Below are 27,423 nucleotides of genomic sequence, written 5' to 3'. Positions count from 1 at the left end.
CAACATTCCTCTCCTAAAATTCCAACAACAAAGGTCCAGGATTGTCAAGCATCTGTTTTCCAGTTTGTGTTTTATTCTGAGTTTCATAACTGTTTATATGTGACTTATTAACTCAAATATAAGGAACAAACTTAATGATATTATAACAGGTTTTCTTTGTTTACTTCAGTAAAAGAAGGAAACATTTCCCCTGGTTTCCTTTCACCTTTGGTGAGCTGCTGCCTGTAAACACCGGCTCTGGATGCTCTGACGTTTATCTGCCGTGTCCTTGAACACAACAGGTGCCAACTGATGCCAGCTGGATGCCAAGGTTGAATCAGATCTCCGGTGAGGTGGACACATTAGGCAGGAGGAGTGCATTATGTTGATTAATCCTCTTGTTGCAGCAAAGTGGGTAAAACAGGTGGCTGCAGGTGTAATCGGTTTGATCTCTGATCATAACAAAGATTTAATGACCTTAACCTGCAGGAAGTGTTTCTGCTTTCTCATCACATGCTGCCTTCATGTTCCAATACATGATCTGGGATTGAAAAACAAGCTCTGTCTCTTTATTCTTCTAAAAGATGTGTGCAGAGGAAATTTATAGAGGACGATCTCTCACAGTGGAGGCACTTACCAATATCACTCATGGGGAGGGTTGCCACAATTAAAATGATGGTTCTACCTAAAGTCAACGACCTGTTTTCAGTGATACCCACTAAACCATCCTCCAACTGGTTTAAGTCACTGGACTCACATATATCTAAATTTTTATGGAAAAACAAGCCATCACATATCAGTCTAAAAACTTTACAACAGACTAAAGATAGAGGCGGGTTGGACCTACCCAACTTTAATCACTATTTCTTAGCTAACAAGCTGCAGTATATCTCTAAATGGCTTAAACCTAGCAGTCTGGATGAACCATGGTTAGATATAGAGCGAGCATTGTGTGAGGATATGGTTATCTCTGACCTGCCATTCATCAACTCAGCCATCAAATTACATAAGTGTTTTAAAAGCATCAACATCAGTTCCTCATGAATGGCTTGGTAGGAATTTCCAAAAATTACCAGGTCTTCACTTTTTCTATGTAAGTTTACACCCCTCTGGAACAACCCTGACATCCTGCAAAACAAAAAGCTGATTAATTTCACTCAATGGAAAAATAAAGGAATAAAACAGTTAGAACATATATTAGAAAATGGAAACTTCCTGTCATTTAATATTCTCACTTCACAATATGGAATCAGCAGCAATTCTCTATTTAGAATATCACCAGCTTAAATCTATTATATGTAAAAAACTATACCATTAATCAATTAAATTTACAGCTACCTATTAGGGTGGCAGAATTCATGAATCTCAATGTCCCAAAGCTATTATCAAAAACATATAGACTATTATCCAAACTAGAAGACTCAATCTGTCTTCCAACTTCAAAATGGGAGGGTGACTTATCCAGTAACTTTAATAAAGATAAATCGTCACAAATATGTATATAAACACCTTTAAAATGACTAAGAATTCAAATATGCAACTGATACAATTAAAAATTCTGCATAGAATTCATTATACAGGACAAAGGATGTTCAGGATGGGTCTGTCACAATCAAACATCTGCCCACACTGCACTGATAACACAATAAACAACTATTTCCATTCCTTGTGGTCCTGCACACCTGTCCGCAGGTTCTGGACTTGTCAACATGGGTTAAATATAATTTTCCTGCAAACCCCACACTGTGTATACTAGGTGACCTGGGTGACATTAATATGACAATTAACTCTGCACACATGGCACGCACAGCATTATGCATCGCAAAGAAAACTATCCTTGTGAACTGGAAAACCAAAAATAATCTGTGTATTTAGCGGTTTAGGAATATCTTAGTAGACGACATCAGTAGTGAGACAATGTCTGCCTCCTCAAAGAATCATTTAGCTGAATCGCATTCCCTCTGGTCTCCTGTGATTAGCTCCATCACTAAGTGTAGGTGGAGGACTGTGAACTTGTCGCTTTGGGGGTTGGAAAATGGCCGGGAGTGTCTGGTGGTTACGGGTTGTTCATGGTTTCCCATGGTGCGTCGGCCCTGGGCCAGGCAGCCGGGCTATTCTGGGGCGGGATGGGTGGGGGTTCTGAGCTCTGGTGCCTGGGGGTGGTCCCCCTCCCTCCGAGGTGGTGGGGTCCGTATGTGCTGGGGGTCTAGGCCTGCCCGGATGTGCTGCCATGGTATGGGTTGGTGCATGCCCTGATGTCTGGTTGCCGTACTGGGACCCAAGGTATGGCCAGGGGGCAGGAGGGGTGTAGGAGTTTGAAGGGGGACTGAGTGGGGTTCAGGGGATTATAGGGGGAGGTGCTGGGGTGTGAGACAGGGATGTTCGTATGTTGTATGTGTGTTTATGTTGTGGATGATGTGTGTGTGGGTGTGGGGGTATGTTTGTGTGTGTGCAAGATCATAGGTAAGTAGGTGGGGTGAGGAGGGATGACATGACCCTGTGGAAGGGGCCTGGTCGAGCCTGGGGGTGGTGCGCCATGAACCTGGGCTCTCCCGCTATTCTCCTTCCACTCCTCTCCTTCCCCCTTGGGGTCGGTGCTAGCTCATTGGCTGAAGTTGCTGCGTGGCCGGGTCATGAGGGGCGGCTGCTTCTGGCCTGACTTGTCTTGCCTCCTGGGGAACAGGGTGCCTACTGCTGGTAGCAACTCACCATCCGGGAGGTTGTCTTCCTTTCAGACTTACGTCCCCGGACCCCTCTTCTTTCCCGCTCTCTCTCGCGTTCTCACACACACACACATACACACACACACACACACACACACACTCACATGCGCGTAGGGATTTGGGAGGCGTGCACGTCATGCGGGGTGTAGCCGAGGGGGCTCCCAAGTGGCTTCCTTGGCTGCACCCTGTGGTGACTTGCCTCTCAGTTTTAATAACAGTTAGACATCAAAACACAACACACAAACAACTTCTGGGGGGCGTGTCATGTAGTGCATGGAGGGCGGGACTACTAAAATGACTTTGCCCCCAGCACAATGTGGTCACTGCCCCTCAGTTTTACTTGCAAAAACACACTCACCACAAACAGTCATGAGCGGGGAGGAGGACAATGGGGAGTTCTCACGCCCCTCTTCCCCGGGGCACTGGCAGGGGCGGGCAGGGGGAGGTGGTTGCTCTGGGGACTGGGCTGAGGGTGGTGTGCCGTGGTTCTGGGCTCTACCGCTGTCCTCCTCCCCATCCTCTCATTCCCCGCTCGGCATGTGGGGGTGGTTACATTATGAGGTCGGTGGCGGCTCATTGGCTGCAGGGGTCGGCCCCTCCTGGCCTGTCTGGCCCTGGGGGACCTCCCGGGGAGTGGGGGTGCCTAATGCCACTAGAGGCTCAACATCCAGAGGGAAGTTTGCTTCCTTCTGGACTTACATCCCCAGACCCCTCTTCTTTCCCTCTCTCTCTCTCTTTCTCTCTCTCTCTCTCACACACACACACACACATAGGGATTTGGGAGGCGTGCACGCCATGCGGGGTGGAGGAGAGGGGACCATTTAGTGGCCTCCTCGGATGCACCCTGTGGCGACTCGCCTCTCAGTTTTAATTGCACTCAGACACCAAAACACAAGAAACACAACACAACAAGTGCTTGGGGCTCACTGTCCTCTGGTCCGCCTAGGGTGTCCCCCATGGGGCATGGTGGGTGGGTTATGTGTGACTGTGTGATAGTGAGTGTGGGTACAGCGCAGGGGAGGGTGTGAGTGTGGGGTTATATTGGGTGGAGATTGGAGTAGGTGGAGGGGGGTCGATGGTGCCCTGGTTCCCGGGGTGTGTGGCTGGAACATTGGGGTGTGTGCTGGCCTACTCCGGGTGGTTGTCTGGGGGAGCCTGGTCCTCCTGGGGATGGTGTGGGCCCTCTGCCTTTGGGGGGTGGGGGGCTGTCTCTGGGCTCCTGGGGCCCTGGGCCCCTCCTTCGGGCCATCCTGGATGGCGGGTCCCTGGCGGGGCCGGCAGCTGTCGATCTTGGCCCACTGGGACCTGTGCCCCAAGATCGCGGGGGGCTCTTGCTGGGGCTCTCCTCTGCCGCCCTTTGGGTGGGGCTGGAGTAGTCTTCGGGCAGGTGTAGCTTGGGTTGGTGCTCCAGGGCTGCTGCTGAGGGCCCGGGTCTCTGGGCTGCCCTGGTCTGCCTCTGACCTCCATAGAGGTGTGGTTGCATTTGTACAATCTCACTCACCACTCTCCATCACTGATCACTCCTTATTCTTCATCCTCTGCATGCTGACACAGTCACTGAGTTATCCAGTGGGTTTATATACTAAGAGATAATTCTCTCTTTTATTTTCCCTGTGAGTTATTATCTGGTGGTTGTTGTGCTACTTTTGTGATATGTCTTCTCGATTTGTTAATTATTTAAGAACTCTTAATGACTAGCAGCTCTGTTTTTTTCTGTAAAAGTTGTAGGAAATTTTCTGGTGTGTTCATGTACAGGTGTAACAGTTTGTTGTCTGGTGATGGTGGGGATTTAAGGGTTGTTGCCCTCTGTCTGTGGTGTTTGTGTCTCCTTTTTCCTTTCCCTTTTTTCTGTCCCCTCCGGTCAGGTCCAGCAAGATTATATAGATTCCATGATTCTAAGTAGAAAATAGAAAAAAAAAGAAAGAAAGAAAGAAAAAATATTTGGTAAAGGAAAAGCTTCAAACTTTTGAAATGCTGTTAATTTTCTGTTTTATCAGAAACGTGACATAGTTGTGTTATCTCTGGTCTTTAGGCTGCAGGACCCCGTGCATGTGACCTGTTTATGTTATTGACTGAATGACTTTTATTTTCTGGTCACAATGTTGCCCCTGATAAAATAACTTTATATTTCATATTTCCCAGAATAGTCATTAACACTCAGTAATGCTGCAGCCCCTTGTCTAAACTAGCGTAACAAACGTTACCTGTTGCTCCATGTTAAATATATTCTCAGCCTAATGGAGCTGTGTTGGGATTGGAAGCTCAAGCTGGCAGGGTCCTGATGTCCTGATGGACCACATGATTCTGACTGGCTCGAAGAATGAGAAGAAATACGTTTACAGACCAGATTCAGGACTTCATTTTTATTTTACATAGAGAAAACTCGAACAAAAACAACTTGATTTGATGCTCATAAGCACGCAAACTGTTTTTCAGCAGTTTGAGGCTCTAAACTCTCAAAGGTGGTTTTTCAGTTAACCCTTAAAACTCCAGCAGACCTTCCCGAGCATCATCACTTCTATCATCATCATCTCAGTAGTGTGTAGCTCTGTGGGGTGAACTGTGATGGATAGTAACCCTTTAGGTGATCTACGGAAGTTTTCCAGGCATTTATGTCCTGTCCAGGAGGTTTACAATCCAGCCACTAAATGTAGTTTTATTCAGAGACTCTATCTGGTAAGTCCACAATGATCCATGATAACAGCATTATTTATCACATTTCATCATAAAAACCTCCCTATCACTTCTATGTTCTCCAGCTGCTACAGACTGGTTTATACTGGAATTAAAAGCTCCAGCTGCTACAGACTGGTTTATACTGGAATTAAAAGCTCCAGCTGCTACAGACTGGTTTATACTGGAATTAAAAGCTCCAGCTGCTACAGACTGGTTTATACTGAGATTGAAAGCTCCAGCTGCTACAGACTGGTTTTTACTAGGATTAAAAGCTCCAGCTGCTACAGACTGGTTTATACTGGAATTAAAAGCTCCAGCTGCTACAGACTGGTTTTTACTAGGATTAAAAGCTCCAGCTGCTACAGACTGGTTTTTACTAGGATTAAAAGCTCCAGCTGCTACAGACTGTTTTTTACTGAGATTAAAAGCTCCAGGTTCTACAGACTGGTTTATACTGGGATTAAAAGCTCCAGGTTCTACAGACTGGTTTATACTGGGATTAAAAGCTCCAGCTGCTACAGACTGGTTTATACTGGGATTAAAAGCTCCAGCTGCTACAGATTGGTTTTTACTAGGATTAAAAGCTCCAGCTGCTACAGACTGGTTTATACTGGGATTAAAAGCTCCAGGTTCTACAGACTGGTTTATACTGGGATTAAAAGCTTCAGGTTCTACAGGCTGGTTTTCATATAAAAAAACAAAAACAGCATAAAACGGAGTTTTATGGGCTTCATATTGCCCTCTTGATATTTGTGAACAGAAGTACTTTTATTTGTACTGACCCTGTTAGTTTCAGCTGGATAAAAATCTATCAAACTACTTTAAACATGCTGGGCTACAGCCTCTGATTAAGAAAGCTAATCCTGTTTCTTACCTGTTGTAAGTATTAACCCACTTAGATTCCATGTAGATTTAAGAAAAGTCTTAAGTCATAGTACAGTGACAGCACCTTGATATGTATATGTGGGTTCCTGAAGGCTCATCTTTAATTTTTTATTTGATGTTGAAATTATTTTGATTTGGTATTTAGTTATTGCTGTCAAAAGCACTTTGTGTTGCTCTTTTGTATGAAAAGTGCTAAATAAATAAATTTGACTGCCTCCAACATATTTCAGCTTTCAGATGGTATTTTCCTGCAGTGATCTTACAGTGATGGAATCTAAACCTGTTGAATAAAACGAACTCCTGACCAGCAACGTGAACCAGTTTATGCTTCAGTCCTGCAGCTGTCACTCCAGATGGCTCCTTTACCTCCCTCAGTAGTTTACATCGTTGTTTGGACTCGTAGCACCTTCATATTTTTCGTTGAAGTTAATCAAACCAAGGACCGACCAACATTTTAACTCTGGTTTGACTTTATGAGGCTCCAGCTTCAGGACTGTTTATCATTTATTTATGTACATTGATTGTGTTCATATATGAATCCTGGATGAACATGACAATAAACTGTATTTACTGTTGTTGACTTAATGAATAACAAATACAATGCAAAACAAAGCCTGAACAAAAATGAATTTTTATTGCATTTTTTTTAAACATTCAGCAAAATGTACATTTAAATTATTAAAGCACGTTATTTGGTGACAGCAGATCCACTGAACTTTATCCTCTCAACAAATGCAATGACACTGAGAGGGCCAAAATTTACACATTATCATTAACTGCAGTTCCTTTTGCTTCCATTACAGAGTATGTGTAGATGAGTTTTCATACACTGCTGTGCTTAGCCTGCAGCATCTCATTGAGCAGGTTGTTGCAGGGTCGATCCCTCGTCAGGTGCATGCAGTATAAGACGTCTTCTGCCAGTGTGCTGAGGCAGCGAAGCTCAGACAGACTCAGCAGCAGGTGGGTGAAACGACCAGGATGCTGAGATGAGGAGGTCAGCGTGTACTCCAGCAGGGCTCCTTTAACCTGCTCCTGTACAAACTCTACAAATCCATGTTTTTCCAGTTCCTTCACATCTGAACATTAAGAAAAACAAAAAATAATCACCAGTGAATCAATTATTTCATCTCTTAGGCTGGACAGTGTAATTAAGGTGTACATTGATCACAAATGAGAATTGACCAAGGTCCGTTGGATCTTAGAGATATAAAAGGTTCTAAAAGTAGAATAGGAAGCAGAACCTCCAGTTATCAGACCTCTCTGTGGAACCAGCTCCCAGTCTGGCTTCAGGTGTCAGACCCCCTCTCTACCTTCAGATCATCTTCTAATTTTCTTTCATGATAAATCTTATAGCAGGTCTGGCTTGGTGAGCCTGATCCATCCCTTAGTCCTACTGCTATAGGTTGAGGCTGCTGGGGCACATCCCATGATGCACTGGGCTCCTCTCTGCTCTCTTTACTCTCCATGTAGAAATATCTGACATTGTTGATGTCATTCATTTGTGTTTCTCTTTCTCAGCAGGAATCCCTGGATTAAAGTTCTGCTGCTTTTTGACCCCTCTTTCCTGCCCCCCAGTGATCTCAGTACCAAGTGGGGAGAAAGGAGACATTTTATATTTACATGGTTGACATCCTCAATTTAAAAGGCTGTACTATTAAAGCATCTTCAATGTGCTTTTAATTAACACCCTCACCAAGAATCCAGGAGATCCAAACAGGGATAATCTCCACATCAGCATTCTGGCCAGCATGGAACTGACTACGTGTCACTAACCTGGGTTAAACAGGATCAGGAACTTGATGCAGGCAAACTCCTGACGGTCCACCTTCATGATGGTCAGCTTCTCAACTAGCTCCTGTCCTCTCTGGGTCAGACTGGTAAAAGCAGGACCAACACAGGAGATTATATCTGGCAGATCTACCTGAAGCAAAGAAAACCTGCTGTCATCAGGACAGTTTTTAATCTTTCTGCTCTATGCGTTTATACATTACTATAAATACATAAAGGATCTAACATTTTGTGTAGCTGTCATGAGGGATTTCTACATATATGATGGGATATGATGTTTTCCATTATCTGTAAATGGGTAATTATCTGGACAGGAAATATAGTACACTTGGTGCAGAAGCTGAGATGACCCACCTCCTGTCCAGTGACCAGCAGCAGACTGCTTTCCTCACCATAAAGGACCAGTCTGGAGATAATGTTCAGGACTAACAGTTCACTCCAGCAGACGTGCAGCAATATCATCTGATCACTAACCTGGAGGCAAAAAAGAAGAGCTAAAACATCTACATCACTGCTTTTAATCCTTTCAGAATAATTTATTTTTATTTTACTGTAAATGTGACTCAACTGAGTCATTAACTGGATTTCACAAAGCTCAGTTAGTTTTATTCTTCTTCTGTCCTCTTCTAATGATATACTCAAACACGAGGAAACAATCTGTGGTATTTGTGCTATAATTGCAATCTTTTTTTAGATGTTCACATTATTCTTAAAGTCTTTCATAGCACAGAAACTGCACTTTTAAATGTTCTAATTAGCTTCTTATTTGTCTAAAATAAGCTGTGATCAGTCATGCTTCTCTTTGTAGTAGTTGATGGGGTGGCATCGTTGTGTAGTGAACTTCTTTCTGGTTCGTGATGCCCTTTTGACTTGAAGCAGGTGATGCTGTGGCAAAAATGAGTTGGAAGTAAAAGAGCTCCGGATGCCGACTTGATGTGTAATAAAAAAAACATCTTAAACAGATCTGCAGCTCTGTGAGATCTCTGGACCAATTGTAGAGAAATCCCATTAAACATTCATACCAGGGGCCTTATATATGTTCACAGATAAAAAACATTCCTGAGTTCACCTCTGACACCTCCCCTGAGGCTAACCTAAACTTATGGAGGGTTTTCTATAGTTAATCGATAATTGACTTCATAGAGTTCATGTGATAATGTCTTCTCTGAAGGTCGTTGTGTTTGCTGGTTCCATGTGATACTTATAGAAATATACCCTTATGGCTAAATTTGCTCTTATATCTAAATGTGATAACACTACCTACATGATGCTAATAATTAGACACTGCATCTTCTTTGTGGAGTAACCCAGGGTTGTATACTGGGGCCCTGTTTTTTTCCCACTATAGGGTCTCCCTTGGTTCTAACCTCAGGAAATGTGCTATCTCAGTCCATAGTTATGCCGATGACATTCAGATTTATCTGGCTTTAAAACATGACAGCTCAGTTTAACACTGGTAGATTGTGTCTCAGAGATTACAGGTTGCACAGCTTTGAACTTTTTAGATTTTAATGAGGATAAAACTAAAGTAATGATATTTGGACCTGGTATTTAGGCTAAAGTTAAAAGATAGAGTTAAAAGAGAGGCACAGATTCCACACATAGATGCATAAGAAAAGAAATGCTTTAAACCTGGATTTAAAAGTGTCTACGTTTGATGAAAGTTTAATATCGAATGGCAGTTGGTTCCACTTGCAGCATAACAGCTAAATGCTGCTTCTCCATTTTTACATTTACACCACAGTCTCCATGTTGATACAATTGATACTCGCCTGATACAACACATGCACAATAACCCATACAAACAGTTGCAATAACTTATATGTGCAATAGTGAACTGGGAATCTGTGCCACCTCTACTGTGTGCAATGCTTGTTTATATTATTTTATTTAACTTATCTTATTTTTATTTATTGCATTCTATTTATACTTTTCTTGCACCTTATTGCCTCTATTTTACTTTATACCTGTATATATTATATCTTGTGCTTATCCTGCTTTACTGTTGGTGTTGTATTGCTGCTGGTACCCAAATTTCCCTGAGGACTCTCCAAAGGGATTAATAAAGTATTTCTATTCTATTCTATTCTATTCTATTCTATTCTACAGTCATTTAGCAGACGCTTTTATCCAAAGCGACTTACATTTGAGAGGAAGAACAACACAAGCATGAATTCAAACAAGATGGGACGTCATAATTAAGTGATAGTCAGACCGCTTTTGAGTCCAGTTGGACCCAGGTGCTGTCATGTAGTGCTAGTGCAGTGCATATAATTTTTTTTTTTTTTTTTTTTTTTTTTTTAGTCATTTTATTTAAATACAGGATCACGATTTCTATTCTATGTTGACTCTGGTCTGGATTTTGGTCTGGACTAGCTAACCTGAACCCTTTAGGTTTATAGTCTCTGAGCATATCACAGATGGATTCTGGGATTTGTAAACCATCAGTTGGGTTTTAAAATCTATTCCGCGACTGACTGGAAATCAGTATACAGTTTTAATACTACATCTAAGAATGATTTTTAAATAACATTTGAAGCCACCCAAAATTTATTATGTTAAATAACTATTTAATAAAAAAAAAATTTCTTTTCATAAAAACAGTGACATTATGTTGCCAATTTGCATTAAAAGTGTTGAAATAATTTGAACAATTCAATATTTGGAAATTTTCATAAGGACCCAAAAAAGTGGAAAAACTTAAATAAATCTGTACTGTTTTTATAGAAGTTTTTGTCCTCAAATTATCTCAAAGGGTAAATCAAAGCTCCTTACAAGTTAAGAAAGAATTTTTGCAAAAAAAAAAAAGTAAAAGAGTTTTTCTATTATATTTATGCCCTTTATTCTACCAAATGTGTTTGAATGAACAGAATTAAATAAAACTGGGATGTGGGGATCCTGCAACTGAAGAGGATGCAGCTTAGCCCTCTCCATCCCTTTAGAGCTCTGGATACAGATTATGGAAAGTTTCTATGGGCTCAATACAGTGTTAACTCCAGGACTGGAGTTGATGGGGAAAAAAAATTGTTTGTTTTATTTCATGTTTAATATTTAAGAAGATGGTTTGGTGGCCTAAAAGAGTTCAAAGGGTAAAAGTGCAATTATTCTCTTTTTGAGTACTGCCTGAAGGCCCATTTCTGCTCGATGCAGAAGACGGACAGTTGCGTCTGTTTTCTGCATCATTTATGTGCATGATTTGGTCTGTTTTCAGGGAGCTTAGCTATCTGTCACTGGACGCAGAAGACGGAGCAAAACCACTGGAAATCGTGGGGGCAGTGCTGAGCAGAATACCTGACATGCAACCAGGGAGAGAAACAAACCAGAGAAAAATAGAATCATGAAGGGAACACAAAAGCAGAAGAAGACGAAGACAACAAATGTAGAAATTGTGCAAGCTTTTGAAGAAAGGATATGCTAGTATTTAGGGTGTGTTGGGCGGTTGGAAACAAATTTATATCGATGCACTACCGCTGCCAATCGATGTCTGAAACTGATGTCAGCTCGCGGGAATGAACTCTGAACTCAGCACTGCCCTCTAGCGGAGGAACTGACTTAACAACCATGGCAACACATTTAACTATGAGGACGTTTGAAACGGATGTTGCTATTTACATACGTAAGGGAGCATAAATGGCCCTTTAGGGTTAACTGTTACCGGCAGCATCTGTCTATCTGTTTTTTTTTTTAGCAACATAACTCGTTATGGATGGATTTTGATAAAATTTTCTGGAAATGCCAGAAATTGAACAAAGGAACAAGTTACATTTTGGGGGTGATCCAAGTCACCATCTGGATTTTGCCATTACAGCTTCTAACCCATCAGATAATACACAGAATCATTGGCAGAAGAAGAAGAAGAAGAAAAAAGAAATTATAAGATAACATCATAGTAGATGTTATATTCCGACATTGTTGGACTTCTTCTGTTTAACTTGTATATGCTCCCATTGGGTCAAATATTACAGAACTTTGGCATTAATTATCAAAGTTATGCAGATGATACACAATTTTATGTGTCTCTGTCACCAGATGGACTGCAGCCCAATAGACTTATTGTGTCAGTGTCTGGAGCAAATAAACACCTGAATGAGGGAGAATTTTCTACAATTAAAATTGAAATTATTCTGTTTGTTAGCAAAGAGAAGAGGGTCAGCATTGGTAAACACCTGGAGACTCGGGCTCTGAAAATCCCAAACCAAATTCGCAACCTTGGAGTGTTGATAGACTCAGACCTGACTTTCAGCAGCCACATCAAAGCTGTCACTAAGAAGCTTTTTACCAGCTCAGAAACATCAACAAAATTAAAAGTTTAGTCTCCCAGAAAGACCAAGAGAAACTCATCCATGCATTCATCTCCAATAGGCTGGATTACGGTACTGGTCTTTAACAGGACTTCCTAAAAAGAGCATTAAACATTTGCAACTCATCCAGATGTTGCTGCTGGAGTTTGAGAGACTAAGAGATCTGAATACATAACAGCAGTTTTAACATCTTTACACTGGCTTCCAGTTTATACTGGTTTCCAGTCAGCCACAGAACAGATTTTAAAACCCTCCTGATAGTTTACAAATCCCAAATCAGTTTAGGCCCAGAATACATCTGCGATAAGTTCAAAAAGGAGATTAAACTATCACCAAACGTAGACATTTTTAAATCCAGGTTAAAAACATTTCTTTTCTCATGAGCCTATGAATGAAATCTACACAGCAACTTTGAACTTATTTTGCTTATTTTCCATGTAACTTATGATTTTATAGTGATTCTTGCTATGTATTGCTGCCTTTTATTATTTCTTAATATCTGTAATGCTTTTGTTTTATGTAAAGCACTTTGAATTGTCCTGTACATTAAATGTGCTATACAAACAAACTGCCTTGCCTTGCCTTGTTTAACCTGGATCATGTTGATATTCTGCATCTGGTGAACCAGAAGGTTTAAATGTAGGGGGTAGCTACTGGGTGGGCTGTCGGGCCTTCTGGGTTTTTCTCAGGTGAGTGACTCAGTCGCTTGGTGGAGGTCTGTGCTCTCTAAGTGCGTCTAGTTTACTTTATTTCCTACAATATTAAAAATTATAACCCACATGAGTCACAGTAGTAGTCACAACATCATCCAGTTTTAAAATGTACTCCTCTTTAAGAACGTGGAAGCCATCTGCTCTCTGATTGGACAGTTTGATTTGTCACATCCAATCAGATAGAGGTGTAAAGGAAGGGACAAAAGTCCACACCTGCAGCTTTAGAGTCTTCCACACAGTTTTTTGCTTCACATCTGTGAACAGATGTTTGCATCTTTTCTAATGAAAAACTTTTATTTTAAAAAGAAAATCAGACTTATGTGAGCACATTTAGTATTTAATCCATAAAGGAGATGTAAGCCTCCCTCAGGCCCAGATTACAACCAAACCAGGATGTTTAAAACCAGAATCAGTAGGTCTTACCTTGAGTTGCCTGAAGAAGATGGATGTGCGTGCCCACTCCACAATGGAGCACAACAGCTGATCAACTATGGTGTACAACAGGCTGAAGATGTCGGAGTTCCTGCAGCAGCTCGTCTGCTCCTGCTGGAGTCGAGTGATGATCTTCCTCCGCAGCTGCAACTCATCTGGATCACACCTCACAAGCTCCATCACAAGCTCAGGCATCCTCGGACCTTGTGTTAATACAAGTCTTGAGATCGGCTCAAGTGGATCCATGAAGAATCCTGCAGTAAAGTCTGTTGATCCTGAAAAGCTGGTGTTAGAAGGAGAAGTCCACTGGTGCTGGACAACAGCAGGTGAGCTGGAGGACAGGAATGCAGACGTGGATGAAGGCTGGTCTATGAAGGCAACTGATTGGAGGCCACCAGAGAAGGTAAAGTCTCTCTGCTGGGATGTGGAGATCAGGCCAGAGCTGCTGCTTTCCAGGCTAAATCTACTTGCTTGTATCAAAGCCTTTTTCTGCTGTTTGAGGGCTCGGTCAAGCTTGTACATGGGCCCAAACTTGTTTCTGCCACCTCTCATTCGATCTGAACGAACAGCTGATGGAAAAAATAATAAGGATAAAGAATATTCCTATTCTAACCTTTGTGACTGATACGCACCATATTTAACCTCATGGACTCCATGAGACCTGGGAAAGCATCCTGAAGACTTCTTTTTTAAAAGCGGATTTGATTTTAAATACATTAAAATACACACACAATTTTATTTATCCATAAATGCAACATATTCTGACGTAAACATGTATGTTGGTGTTAGGTTTTGTTCAACACATTCAGAGGCTGGAAAACCAAGACCAGAATCAGGACCTCTAGTTTGTACTGAGTGGGACACAAATTAAATTTCATCATCTGTTTGGATTTAGAGAGATTTTCTAAGATTTAAGATCATCCACTTAAATGTTCCTCTGCTGTTAATGTTGTATTGTGTTGATGTATGTGTCTGCATCTGCCTGCAGGGGGACTGATGAGAGGCAGAAATCAACTCCAGCTATGATATTATATATTTAAATGTTTCATTAATACATTGTCCCTGTGAGCAAAGTAAAATTTTATTGATTATTTTCTATTTTTTTTTTATTTTATTTTATATGTGAAGGGGCTACCTGCATAAATAGGAAAGGAAAGGAAAGGAAAGGAAAGGAAAGGAAAAGAAGGGAAGGGAAGGGAAGGGAAGGGAAGGGAAGGGAAGGGAAGGGAGAGGAAACAGTGTGTCTAGAAAACATGATTTATTTGCCCTTCCTATTATATTCTTTTTATTTATTGATTTTTTGCAATAATAAATTATTCATTATAAGAAAATACAAATGCTTTTTCAACGTTGCAGCAGACTTACAGAGACACTCCACCTGATCTACTGAGACATGAAAAGTTTTTTTCTCACTAACAGAACTACTTGTTTTATTTCTACACCTGAAAATAAAAAAAAATCTGCAGATACTTTGAGTGGATACCTGAGTTAGAGAAACCTCCTGCTTACCTTCCAGCTTCATGCCAACATGAAGACACTTCTGAAACCTGCAGAAAGGACATCGTTTCCTCTGAGTTTTATCAATTCTGCACCGCTGGTTTTCCACACAGGTGTACGTCTTTTTGTTTTGAACCGTCCTTTTGAAAAACCCCTGCAGGAGTTAAGGATCTACAGTCAGAGGGAAACTGTGGCCACAGCACGGTCTTCTTCTACTTGTACAAGGTTACAGCTAAACATGTTCCAGTATCACGTAGGCTGTGATATACCTTGCAGCTTTCACAGGTGAACAGACCGTAGTGATACCCAGATCCTTTATCTCCACACACTGGACACAGCTCGTCCAAACCCACCTCACATTCAGACTCCATTCTGGAAAACACACCAGAAAAACAACAAAAAAACAAAACAAAATAAAAAACAAACAAACAAACAAACAAACAAACAAACAAACAAACAAACAAACAAACAAAAAAAAACAAAAAAACAAAAAGACAAAACAGCATGAGACCATTCCTTCTTAAAATAAATCAATAGTGAATAAATAGATAAATTAATTAAATTAAACTACATTAGGAAAAATTAAATGAAATGAAATTAAATTAAATGGAAAAAGTATTAGAAAAAGAAAGGGAAAGAAAAAAACTAAATTAAAAGGAATTTAAGGAAGTTTAAGGAATAAATTAAAAAGGAAAATTATAAAAAGAAATAGAAAATATAATAATATAAAATCAGATTAAACAAAAGAAAAGAAAAAGAAAAGAAAAAAGCAAATAATAATAAAAGAAAAAATAAAATTAATGAAAATAAATTTAAGGTAAAAAATAAATGAAGGAATGAAAATTAAATAGTAAATGTTCTGTATTTACATAGTGCTTTACTGTGCCTGGCATGATACCACAAGCACTTTACATTATACATCACATTCACCCTTTCACACACACATTCACACACTGATGGGAGATTAATTAAAGAGAAATGAAAGACAATAAGATGAAAGCAGACATCTTCATAACGTCGAGTTAATCCAGAAACAGTTAAAATGATCAAATTCATCAAATTAAAGAGAAACTAAATAGTGAAATGAATCCTGGAACTCCACCTGTTCGATCTGCGTTGTCCTGCAGCAGGTCTGACTGAAGCAAAGCAGAAGCTGGATCTTCCTCCTGCTGCCCGTCCCATGCGTGAAACGAAGGCTCGGTGGGGTCACGTCCTCTTCCTGTGGAGGCGGGGCCCAGCGGTTCTGATCTAGTCTTCTTACCTGACACCTTACCTCCACCAAATAAAGAAATCTTCACTAAAATCTATTTGTGGTATAAGAATAACTTATTAGAGGAAGCTCTGCAGGTAAAAGTCTGGATGTTCTCCTGGATCTTCTTTCACAGCTCTGATGCTCATCACATCAGGGTGCTGGACCTGAAACCCTCCGTGCATCGTGAGGAACTTTCTGCTCTTGATACTAATGTCTTCCATCTCTTCCTTTGTCCAGTCTGGTGTCTGATAACATGTTGATGGCTCAGATTCTGCTCTTCATAGTTGTCTTTAGCCTTTTAGCTCAAAAGGTTTTCCCACTCAAGCCCCAAGTCCAACCCAAGCTGTGTGTTGCTTACAATGACTCAGACAAACTAAATCTAAAGCCACTATTATTATGTCTTCTAAGAACAACAACTGTAATTATATGTTCAAAATGTTCTGAACTCAGACAGACTGAGTTTGATGTCTTTGGACCGGAGAACCTCAGGAAGACTCTGTCTAGCTTTGGAATTACTCTGGGTGGTTTATCTTGACTTTCAGTACTACAGTGAGGAACCTTGGAGTTATTCTGGATTTGATTCACATATAAAACAGGCTTCTATGACCACCTTCTTCCACCTATGTAATTTTCCAGAATGAGGAGCATCCTGTCTCAGAGTGATGCAGAAAAACTGGTTCATGGTTACTTCCAGACTGGATGCCCCCTGGCCCAGGAGGGTGGCCGTCCTTCCTTGTCCTGGTTCTGATGAAGGTTTTCTTTTCTGGTCCTGGTTCTGATGAAGGTTTTCTTTCCTGGTCCTGGCTCTGATGAAGGTTTTTTTTCCTGGTTCTGATGGAGGTTTTCCTTCCTGGTTCTGATCTGGCTGGAGGTTTTCCTTCCTGGTTCTGATGAAGGTTTTCCTTCCTGGTTCTGATCCAGCTGGAGGTTTTCCTTCCTGGTTCTGGTCCTGCTGGAGGTTTTCCTTCCTGGTTCTGGTCCTGCTGGAGGTTTTCCTCTCCACTGTTTCCTTGTGCAGCTCAGGATGGTGGATTGAATCAAAGAGAAGATCTGATCAGATTTGTTTTAATTGGATTATAGTTGGACTAAAATGAAATTAATTGAATTGGACTGTGTCTGTAAAATTGCTTTGAAGTAACTTTATTGTGAATTGTGATGTATACATAAGCTGAATTAAATTTAATCTCAAAGCCATCCCACACATTAACAATCCTCATCTGAAGATGGAAACCTTAAATGAACAGTTTGCAGTATTAGACTTTGACTTCTTTCCTTGTTTTAACTGAGGATTTCTCTGATAAACGCTAAATATTTTCATGTGTGAATGGTTTGAATGGCATAATATACACGTTCAGGTCTTCCACCTATTCTCATTAATTATTTTTATCATTATTATTTTGAGGCTTCTTATACGTGTATTTTGCATGAGTGCCCTGATGGAAAAACATTGGTTTGTCATGTTTCAGTTATCCAGCAGATGGAGTGGTTGTACTGAGTTTACTTTTACTCTAGTTTGATGAAGATGAGAGGAGGTCATTAGATTAGATTAGATTAGATTAGATTAGATTAGATTAGACTTTATTATCTCACAGTGGAGAAATTCACTTGTTACAGCAGCTCTTGTTATAGAATAAAGTGCAGAAAGACAGAATAAGGTGAACATGCATCACAGCAAAAAGGTGCAATATAAATTATTTACAAGAAAAAGTCTAAGAAAAGCAAAAATATGTACCATTATAAATATAAAAGATATATATATATATATATATATATATATATATATATATACTATATATATATAGAATATAACAACAACTTCACAGACTATATACATATTTACATGGTGATGGTGGGATATGAAGAATATGATGACATTGATAATGGGGGGTATTGCACAGTAAAATATAAATAAATACTACACAGTATTATGACTATACAGATAAGTTGTACAGTCTGACAGCAGTGGGAATGACGGACCTGCGGTAGCGCTCCTTCCTACACTGAGGGTGTCTCAGTCTGCTGCTGAAGGAGCTGCTCAGCCCCCCCACAGTCTGGTGCAGTGGGTGAGAGGTGTTGTCCATGATGGATGTGAGCTTGGCCAACATCCTCCTCTCACCCACCTCCTCCACAGAGTCCAGCGGGCAGCCCAGGACAGAGCTGGCCCTCCTGACCAGCTTGTTCAGTCTCTTCCTGTCCCGGTCAGTGCTGCTCGCTCCCCAGCAGACAACGGCGTAGAGGACAGCAGAGGCTACCACAGAGTCATAAAATGTCCTTAGCAGAGGCCTGCATACTCCAAAGGACCTCAGTCTCCTCAGGAGGTGGAGGCGACTCTGGCCCTTCTTGTACAGGGCGTCTGTGTGGTGTGACCAGTCCAGTTTACTGTTGAGGTGAACACCCAGGTACTTGAAACTGTTCACCCGGTCAATGTCCTTCCCCTGGATGTTCACCGGTGTGTGGGGTAGTGTCCTTCTCCGGAAGTCAATCACCATCTCCTTGGTCTTACTGGTGTTTAAGCACAGGTGGTTGCGCTCACACCAGTCCACAAAGTCCCTGATGACTGACCGGTACTCCAGCTCGTTCCCCTCAGACACACAGCCCACAATGGCTGAGTCGTCAGAGAACTTCTGGAGATGACAGCTGCTGGTGTTGTAGGTGAAGTCCGAGGTGTAGAGGGTGAAGAGGAACGGTGAGAGCACTGTTCCCTGAGGGGCCCCCGTGCTGCAGACTACCACCTCAGACACACAGTTCTGCAGACGCACGTACTGTGGCCGGTTGGTGAGGTAGTCGATGGTCCACACAGCTAACTTTCCATCCACTCCAGCTCCTTCCAGCTTCCCCCGCAGCAGCGCCGGCTGGATGGTGTTGAACGCACTGGAGAAGTCAAAAAACATGACTCTCACGACGCTCCCAGAGGTCTCCAGGTGAGCCAGCGCCCTGTGCAGTAGGTAGATGACAGCATCATCCACCCCTATGTTTGGCCTGTAGGCAAACTGCAGCGGGTCCATCGCGGTGCACACCACGGAGCGGAGGTGACCGAGGATGAGCCTCTCCATGGTCTTCATCAGGTAATGTGACACCTCTGTAACTTGGACAACTAGCCATTTTACCACCTGTCTCACCAAATAAACATAGCTTGGAGCCGCAAAGCCTATTTGACGCTAAAAGATAACTTACAACAAACAAAACTGTGAACATTTTATTGCTTTTCTCTGTCATGATAAAGGAAAATGCCAAACCGATGCACCATCAGAGCTCAGAGTGTAACAGCGCTGTCTGATCAATCAGCATTGCTGACTCATAACAAATGACTAGTCTGCTGGTGCTGAATCAGTTTGCTGAGTCATGATGTTTGTTGTCATTTTAATGGTGCTGTCCTTGATGATCTGCGCCATGTTTTTTTTTTTTTTTTTTTTAAGGCTGCATACACCCTTGTTCTGTTTCATCCGCTTTAAATAAACCCTGGTCCGCTTCCATGAACAGTCTTCTTTGTTTGGAACAATGTGAACGCTCATTCAAACTCTGGTTCGGAACAAAGAAGTGAACTCTGGTTTACTTGAAAACCAGGGGTCTTGGTTCACTTCCAAGTGAGTCCTAGTTTGGTTCTTTTTCAGTGTGAAAGCAAACGAAGCATCCAGAGAAGCCATGGAAAGATCACCGTGGTGGATATATGGTTGCCTTTCCTGCTGCTCACATTGGACAGATTCGGGTGAAAACTGTGTCAGATTTGAGCACCAAAGTAAAAACAGAAACCAAACTGCAAAAAGTTAGTGCTGCTCCATAGTTTACTGGTGGTGAACAGGACGTTCTTTTCTGATTCCATCAATGAGCCAGATTTTCTTCTCCTTTCTCTTTGTTAAAGTGCAATATATTTCAGTCTTTGCACATACGCGCATAAGTTGGCTCTATATGTCGGAGGGATGTCTACATCAGCTGAGATATTGGGAGGAGGCTCCTGAACTGCGAGAGAGACAACTGCTGATAGAGAGCCAACAATTCTTGGTCAGCAGTCATTGCTGGAAATATCACCCTCTAGTGAGCTCTTGTTGGAACTGTGTGATGTTATTCAGGTGGTTTGGTCAACTTCAGTAAAGTTCAGTGTAAAAGTTGAAAGCTAAAAGTGTAAAATGTTTCCCCAACCAATCAAATCAAATCCCCCAGACTATCCTGGTATTTAAGATCATTTTAAAATTATTTTAAGTCCTAGAAAAGATACTTTGATATTTTAATGAATGATTCTGACCCTTTTTTACTTAGCTACAGCTTGGTACTTTTTTTTTAAAGCAAATACTGTGTACTGGTTTTGGAAATATTTTTCTACGTTATATATTTTGTTGTTTCCTGGTTTCTCACCCCAAATCAAGCTTACAGGCAAGACAGCATCTTTAGGCAATAACCGTAAATTAATCTGTCCATATAGAATTAGATTCTATTTTGTTTTAGATCCAGTGCAGAAAGGCTGAAGAGTGGCATGTTACTGACCCTGCATTAGGCAACAGGATTTCTTACATTTATTTATGGTATCACATTATGCCATGTCATTGTTTACTACAACACTAGAATGAGCAGGGGTTAAATTGGGCCAGGACTCCTGACACATGCTCTACATGAACAATAAATAAGCTCCCCAAGGCTCTAAGTTGGTCCTCTATTGTTCAGCATCTACATGTTCCCACTAGCTCGGATCATGGAAACAGACCAAATATCTGATCATAATTATGCTGATGACACTCTGTCTCAATAGGGGACTCTGGTCCGAGACAGAATTTAGTTTGTACCAAGTTCACATCAAAACGTGGATGTCCCAGAAGTTTCTTCAGCTAGAAGAATAGGCATCAAGTTTTTCTGCTCCTAATATCTGGACCAAACTATAAGAAATCCCAAAGTCTGACACAACCCCTGTTCTTTTAAATTGGTTCTGAATTTTTTTTTTTTTTGCTTTCAGTTAAGGCAGAGTTATATAAGTTACTGTATGTATAATTCTGTCTGAATGTTTCCTTTGGTTATGTACAGAACACTGCGTAGCCTGAAATGTGTTGTATACATAAACTTCCTGCGCCTAAATAGCAAAGCAGCTTAGTTTGTCTTGCATAAATAGTTCCCGGTGATTCTTTCATTTATGAAGAATACACTACCACAAAATGAAGTGTTTGCAGGTAAAATTAGAAAACTGGTATCAAAACAGAAATATTTCACTTCCAGCCAACATTCCCATCCCCTTAAAGCCAAACTTTACAAATGGGATGAAACTTTATTATTGAGACAGGAGTTACACCTGATCAGGTGATTTCTGTTAGGATCTCACAGACAGCACCAACAGCTTTTCTTTTAAACACAGAAGTTATGTCTCCAACATACTTCTAAGTGGATGATAAACTCTGGAGCAGTGAAGATATAAAGAAGATGAGGCAGCAGTAGTTGTTTGAACTTTTGGTCCTTGAGCGTGGACCCTGACTGGAACACTGAGAGCCTCAGCATCTGGATGCAGTTGCCAGGCGGTCAGAGCATCTGCTGGGATAAGGGCTAGCTTTGCTTGATCCAGGAGCTCAGGGCGCTTCTGGCTTGAGTTGAAGGATCCAGGCTGCTCCTTTTCTATGACTGGTTAAACAAGGGTGAATGTTTTTTTCTTTTTTTGGAGTACTGAAATCAAATTAAGTAAAGTACCAATCATGGTTTTCTTTATATTCAGTAGCTGGTGAGTCCGTTTATGGCCATATTAATAGTTCTGGGCTGAAAACGCCCTGATCCAGTTATGTTTTCATGGAAAAAATAAAGTATTTCCTCCATTTATTTAGATTGTCCACATCTTCCCATCTACACCACGTCTACTCTATAAGGACCACCTGCTAGTACTGAGTTAGACTCCTTTTTTCCTCCAGAACTGCATTAATTCTTGGTGTTGTAGATTCAAAAAGGTGGTGGAAACATTCCTCAGAGCTTTTCTCCATATTGACATGACAGCATCACACAGTTGCTGCAGGTTTGTCGGCTGCATCCACAATGAGAATTTCCCGTTCCACCACATCCCAAAGCTGCTCTACTGGACTTAGATCTGGTGACTGTGGAGGACGTTGGAGTCCAGTGAACTCATTGTCATAAAAAAAGTAAAAATAAAATGATTCAGTAACAATCAAGGATTATTAATAAATGAATAATAGAAAAAAATACATAAAGAGAATTAAAACAAATAAATAATCAAATTGGTTAGATAAAAATAAATCAAATAAATAAAGATAGGAATTTGCAACACCAGGTGTCAGGGAGTTAAGGAAGAAACTTCAAGAGAAATACTTTCTTACCAAAAATCCTCCCATATGAGGAAACACAACCAAAAACAAGGCCAGAAACTGAAGAAAAAATTACCTTAAAGGACAAAACGTTCATAATGACCAACTAAATTAAAGAAGTTAAAAAAACCTAAATTATAATCAGAGAAGTTTTTGCAGCTAAATCAATGTTTTTAAATGGTAAGCAGTGCAGAAAAAGTTGCTTCTGCAGCTGGGAAAGTGATCATGTTACCGTGTCTATAAAGCTGTATAGCTGTGTGGTGGTCACGTTTTGGCATGCTAAAACGTGACCACACCTAACACATGTTGCTAAAGCAACGTATCTAAACAGAAGAATTGTGTCCCTTCACTTCTGAGGAAATAATTCTCCAGCCACTAGCCCTGGAAGGTCAAAGTTTCATCAGGAAAACCCCCAGAAGTTTGGATCTATTTTCCTAAGAAGACTTACTGTGGAATCACCTGTTGTCACCTCCAGCCTTAACAACTTCTACAGGTCAGAGAACCTTGTAAAGAAATTCTTCACTCTGGTCTTCAGTCTCTGGGTTCTGACTCCAGTATGAAACCAGGATGAGACATTTATAACCATTATGAGACTAATTTCACTTCATAACTCAGTTCTGTTATGTTGTTCGCGATGTAGAGAGATTGAAAATCTGATTGGTGGAAGACAGCAACAGTCACTAAGCAACAACATCTGATGGAATTACATTATCACTTTTGAACTTAAAAACGCTCCCTGCAGTATTTATGAGTATTTCAAGTATGTAACTTACATAATTTGCAGTAATTTTCTGAATTTACTGGTCTGAATTAAACTGGTAGAGATGGACTAGTCCTTCCTCTTGTTCATCCACTATCCTAGTTTAGACTAAACTCTGTTAAACACTAAAACCAGTTTGTGAGTTCAATTGTTTCTATATCACTTTTAATGATAGGAAAAGTTGCATGATTTCATTCTGTAAAACTTTCAATTCAAATCCACAATCTTTGCTTGAGCAGCTTTCGGGCACATTCATGGCTAACATGCCCTTAATGCTTTAATAAAAAGCCAAGTTTGTCTGGAGGGCAAAGGCTTCAGGAAGGAGGATAGTTTCCGTCTATCTCCCTGTGTATCAAACTCTGGATTTCCGTTGCGTTGGAGAAGCACCTCAGAGGGATTTGAAGAAGAAAATGTGAACCATGTGTAGAAAGAAAACAGTGCAGTCCAACCCTAACAAATTTATTCAACAGTTATGTTGACGTCAGAGTCCATTTAATGATCTGTGATCATTGAAGACTTAAGAGTCAAGAAAAGGGCAATTCATTTGTAACTTACCCACATCACATATTGACTGTCAAGAAACAATTAGTGGCTTATATCAGCCCCAGAAAAAAAACCCCCAAAACAAACAAGCAGAAAAATAATCCAATAAAGTTCATAGTGTCTATACTTTTCAGTAGCTGACATGGTTTGTATGTTATCAGACTCTTAGTTTTAGCATAGGCCTACTTTTACACATGGACCCCACGGAAACAGAAGGCAGTTTAACAGACTTTATTTAACTCAAAAGTAGGAAGGATTGTCTTACTGTACGCAGGAGTGAATGGATAATCACGGAGCCTGGAAGGGAGTGGGAACAAGTCCATGCTGGTGAAAACAAGGTCCGACAGGGATTAAATGTGGAGCTGGTGAATATAAAGCTGAACGGGCCAAATGGTAACAGTTGCAGATAATCAGTAGGATGGCGAATAACTGGCTGACAAGGATGTGTCCAATCAGCAATCTGTAGACTGGTTGCCGTGGTGCATGGCAGGACCAGGTGAGGGTGTGACACCTAAGAGACAGATGAAGACGACAGACTACCGTCAAAACATGTCAGGTTACAGGATGGTTTCTGCTAAAACTAAGTGTCTGGTAACATAAGAACTAAATCAGCAACGCCAAAAAATGTAGAAAAGTAAATTAATAAAAAAATAAAAGTCCAGGCTGAAATTCCAGGAATAAAAGATCTGGAGAAATGATTAGTTTAACTCAAGGGAGCACAGTACTGGCGACTAAGGCATCATCACAGACTTATCAGCCGTTATGTGATGGGGTTGTCTGATGATGATGGTGGTGATGAGGATGATGACCTTTTTAATCTAAGACTCCCAGAGTGATCTCAAATCTCTCTAGCTACGTTTACATAGATAAATATTTCATCTATCTGAATGAAATCAATCTGATTGGAGATTCCAGCTGACATGTTTACATGGACGCGGGATAAAGTGATCTCGATCAGCTGTATTTACATGATGAAGGGTTTTTAACTCTTTCAGTTTCAAAACAACAACAAAAACTTATCAGTCCTGTTTTGTTATGCTGTCGTCTTCCCTGGAGCTCATTACGTCTTCCTTGGAACTCGCTACATCTTCCCTGAAACTCGCTACATCTTCCCTGAAACTCGCTACGTCTTTCCTGAAACTCACTACGTCTTCCCTGGAACTCATTACATCTTCCCTGAAACTCACTACGTCTTTCCTGAAACTCACTACGTCTTTCCTGAAACTCACTACGTCTTTCCTGAAACTCATTACGTCTTCCCTGGAACTCATTACGTCTTCCCTCAAACTCGCTATGTCTTCCCTGAAACTCGCTACACCTTCCCTGAAACTCACTACGTCTTCCTTGGAACTCGCTACATCTTCCCTGAAACTCACTACGTCTTTCCTGAAACTCACTACGTCTTTCCTGAAACGCACTACGTCTTTCCTGAAACTCACTACGTCTTCCCTGGAACTCATTACGTCTTCCCTCAAACTCGCTACGTCTTCCCTGAAACTCGCTACACCTTCCCTGAAACTCGCTACGTCTTCCCTGGAACTCATTACGTCTTTCCTGAAACTCACTACATCTTTCCTGAAACTCACTATGTCTTCCCTGGAACTCATTACATCTTCCCTGAAACTTGCTACATCTTTCCTGAAACTCACTACGTCTTCCCTGGAACTCATTACGTCTTCCCTGAAACTCGCTACGCCTTCCCTGAAACTCGCTACGCCTTCCCTGAAACTCGCTACGTCTTCCCTGAAACTCGCTATGTCTTCCGTGGAACTTGTTACGTCTTCCCTGAAACTCGTTATGTCTTACCTGAAACTCGTTACGTCTTACCTGAAACTCGTTACGTCTTACCTGAAACTCGTTACTTCTTCCCTGAAACTTGCTACGTCTTCCCTGAAACTCGCTACGCCTTCCCTGAAACTCGCTACGTCTTCCCTGGAACTCATTATGTCATATAACCCCCACGTGGTTCAGACATGTACAGAGACGGTCTACACCACAAAATTAGAATGACTGTATACATGGTTATTTTTTTCCTGCTGATCTGATCAGTAAAAGGTTTAAACAACCCCTCTCAATTGGATTGAAATTTTTTTCTGAACAAGGTCGATCAGATCAACTGACATGTTTACATGACGCATTTTTATTCTAATTGGACGTTTGATCGGATAAAAAGGCTCCATGTAGGCTGTCTGTCCTTAACAGAGAAGTCATAAAACCAAGAGATAAAAGTTCTTCTTTTGACCACAGACTCGGTAGCTACATTTACACGGAGCACTTTTAATCTGATCGAATGTCCATTGTATAATTTAAACAAGTAATAACAATAAAAACACAATAAAAAAAAATAATAATAAAGTAAAAATTATAAAGTCTTTTGGTGACGACATTTTGCCTGTTTGGGTCCTCCTTCAACCATGCTCTATAACATCTTTATCGTCAATCTGCAGAAATACTTCTAGTGTATAATAAACTATACTATTCTTATTTCTAATTACACAGATTTGTAGATGTTAATATACTCTGGTTCTTTTAAGGGATGTCAGGAACAGCCTTTTCCACCTGTGATATTTACCTGTTGTGACTTGGAACAAAGACAGATTTTCAGCAGCTGTTTGGACTGTGTTTGGCTTTAGCCTCCATCTCCGAGAAGCCCAGAGGAAAAATCTTGTCTCTTTAAATGTTTGTTTGCTGGCAGCGTTAAGAAAAAACCATTAAGATTTTTCACTGAACCAAAACAAACAAACAAACAAAAATTCTGTGGAGTGCTGATGGAGACCGGAGCGTTGGTGGAATCTCTCACTGGATTTATCTCCATAAGTGACACTTTCAGTCATCTGTTCCTATAATAAATAAAACTAAAACAATATCCATCTATCATACTAAACTACTGAACACAGTGTGTCAGATGAAGACAGACATGGTTAAGACCTGTTTTATTGTTTGGAATTCCCCATTTTCCCCTCAGGACACTGGTGTCCAAACCTGAAACTAGACACCTGCTGGCTGTTACTATTATTTATTATTATTGCTTTATCAGTGATATTTTTATTTATTAATTTATGAGTTTGAGTCTGTAACAACTTACCTCTTATAAATCTGCAAGTACATTAATCTGTGGTGGGAACGGTGGAGTAGGATTTGAAGAAAAAAGGTGGTGAATGAACACATTATGACTAAAGATTTGTCCAAATGTTGCAATGCCACCTTGGAAATTTCCCCCAAAGATTATTTGGTAAGTTATAAACAGTTAAAAGGCACTCAGATTTATTTTCTATTATTTCTATTATTATTTATTTATTTATTTTTCCATTAAAAAATTTAAAAAATTTAATTTTACAAATGTGGAGAATTTAAAACAGAATTTAGAATTAAATAAAGATGAAAATATATCAACAACATCAGCCCAACCACCACCACAGGCTCAATCACCACCAGACGGGCCAAACCACCACCAGCATGTGTGTGTGTGTGTGTGTGTGTGTGTGTGTGGCCTGCTGGTGAGTGGCAGGTGGGTGCTTTCTGGGGAGAATAGTGGTTCTTAGTGGGGGTCCTGGACATGATTTGTCCCCAGCTCATCCTGCCCTGTGGGG

General features: G+C 40.8%; 1 protein-coding gene across 2 annotated transcripts; it reads right to left on the bottom strand.

Moving 5' to 3' along the window:
- Nucleotides 1-6,885: 6,885 nt before the first annotated feature.
- Nucleotides 6,886-24,157, bottom strand: LOC121630620 (nuclear receptor subfamily 5 group A member 2-like). 2 transcript variants are annotated; one of them, XM_041971025.1, is made up of 7 exons: nucleotides 24,099-24,157; nucleotides 15,264-15,366; nucleotides 15,007-15,148; nucleotides 13,489-14,066; nucleotides 8,406-8,525; nucleotides 8,037-8,184; nucleotides 6,886-7,339 (listed from the first exon to the last, which is right to left on the bottom strand). In XM_041971025.1, the coding sequence occupies exons 2-7, from the start codon at nucleotides 15,363-15,365 to the stop codon at nucleotides 7,086-7,088; spliced, it is 1,344 nt and encodes a 447-aa protein (XP_041826959.1). In that variant the 5' UTR covers nucleotide 15,366; nucleotides 24,099-24,157; the 3' UTR covers nucleotides 6,886-7,085. The 2 variants fall into 2 exon arrangements, with proteins under 2 accessions (XP_041826959.1, XP_041826958.1); XM_041971024.1 differs by lacking the exon at nucleotides 24,099-24,157 and adding an exon at nucleotides 16,097-16,206.
- Nucleotides 24,158-27,423: the final 3,266 nt, after the last annotated feature.

Source organism: Melanotaenia boesemani, chromosome 19, assembly GCF_017639745.1.
Source record: "Melanotaenia boesemani isolate fMelBoe1 chromosome 19, fMelBoe1.pri, whole genome shotgun sequence".
NCBI lineage: Eukaryota > Metazoa > Chordata > Actinopteri > Atheriniformes > Melanotaeniidae > Melanotaenia > Melanotaenia boesemani.
This window is presented reverse-complemented; position numbering and strand designations above follow the sequence as displayed.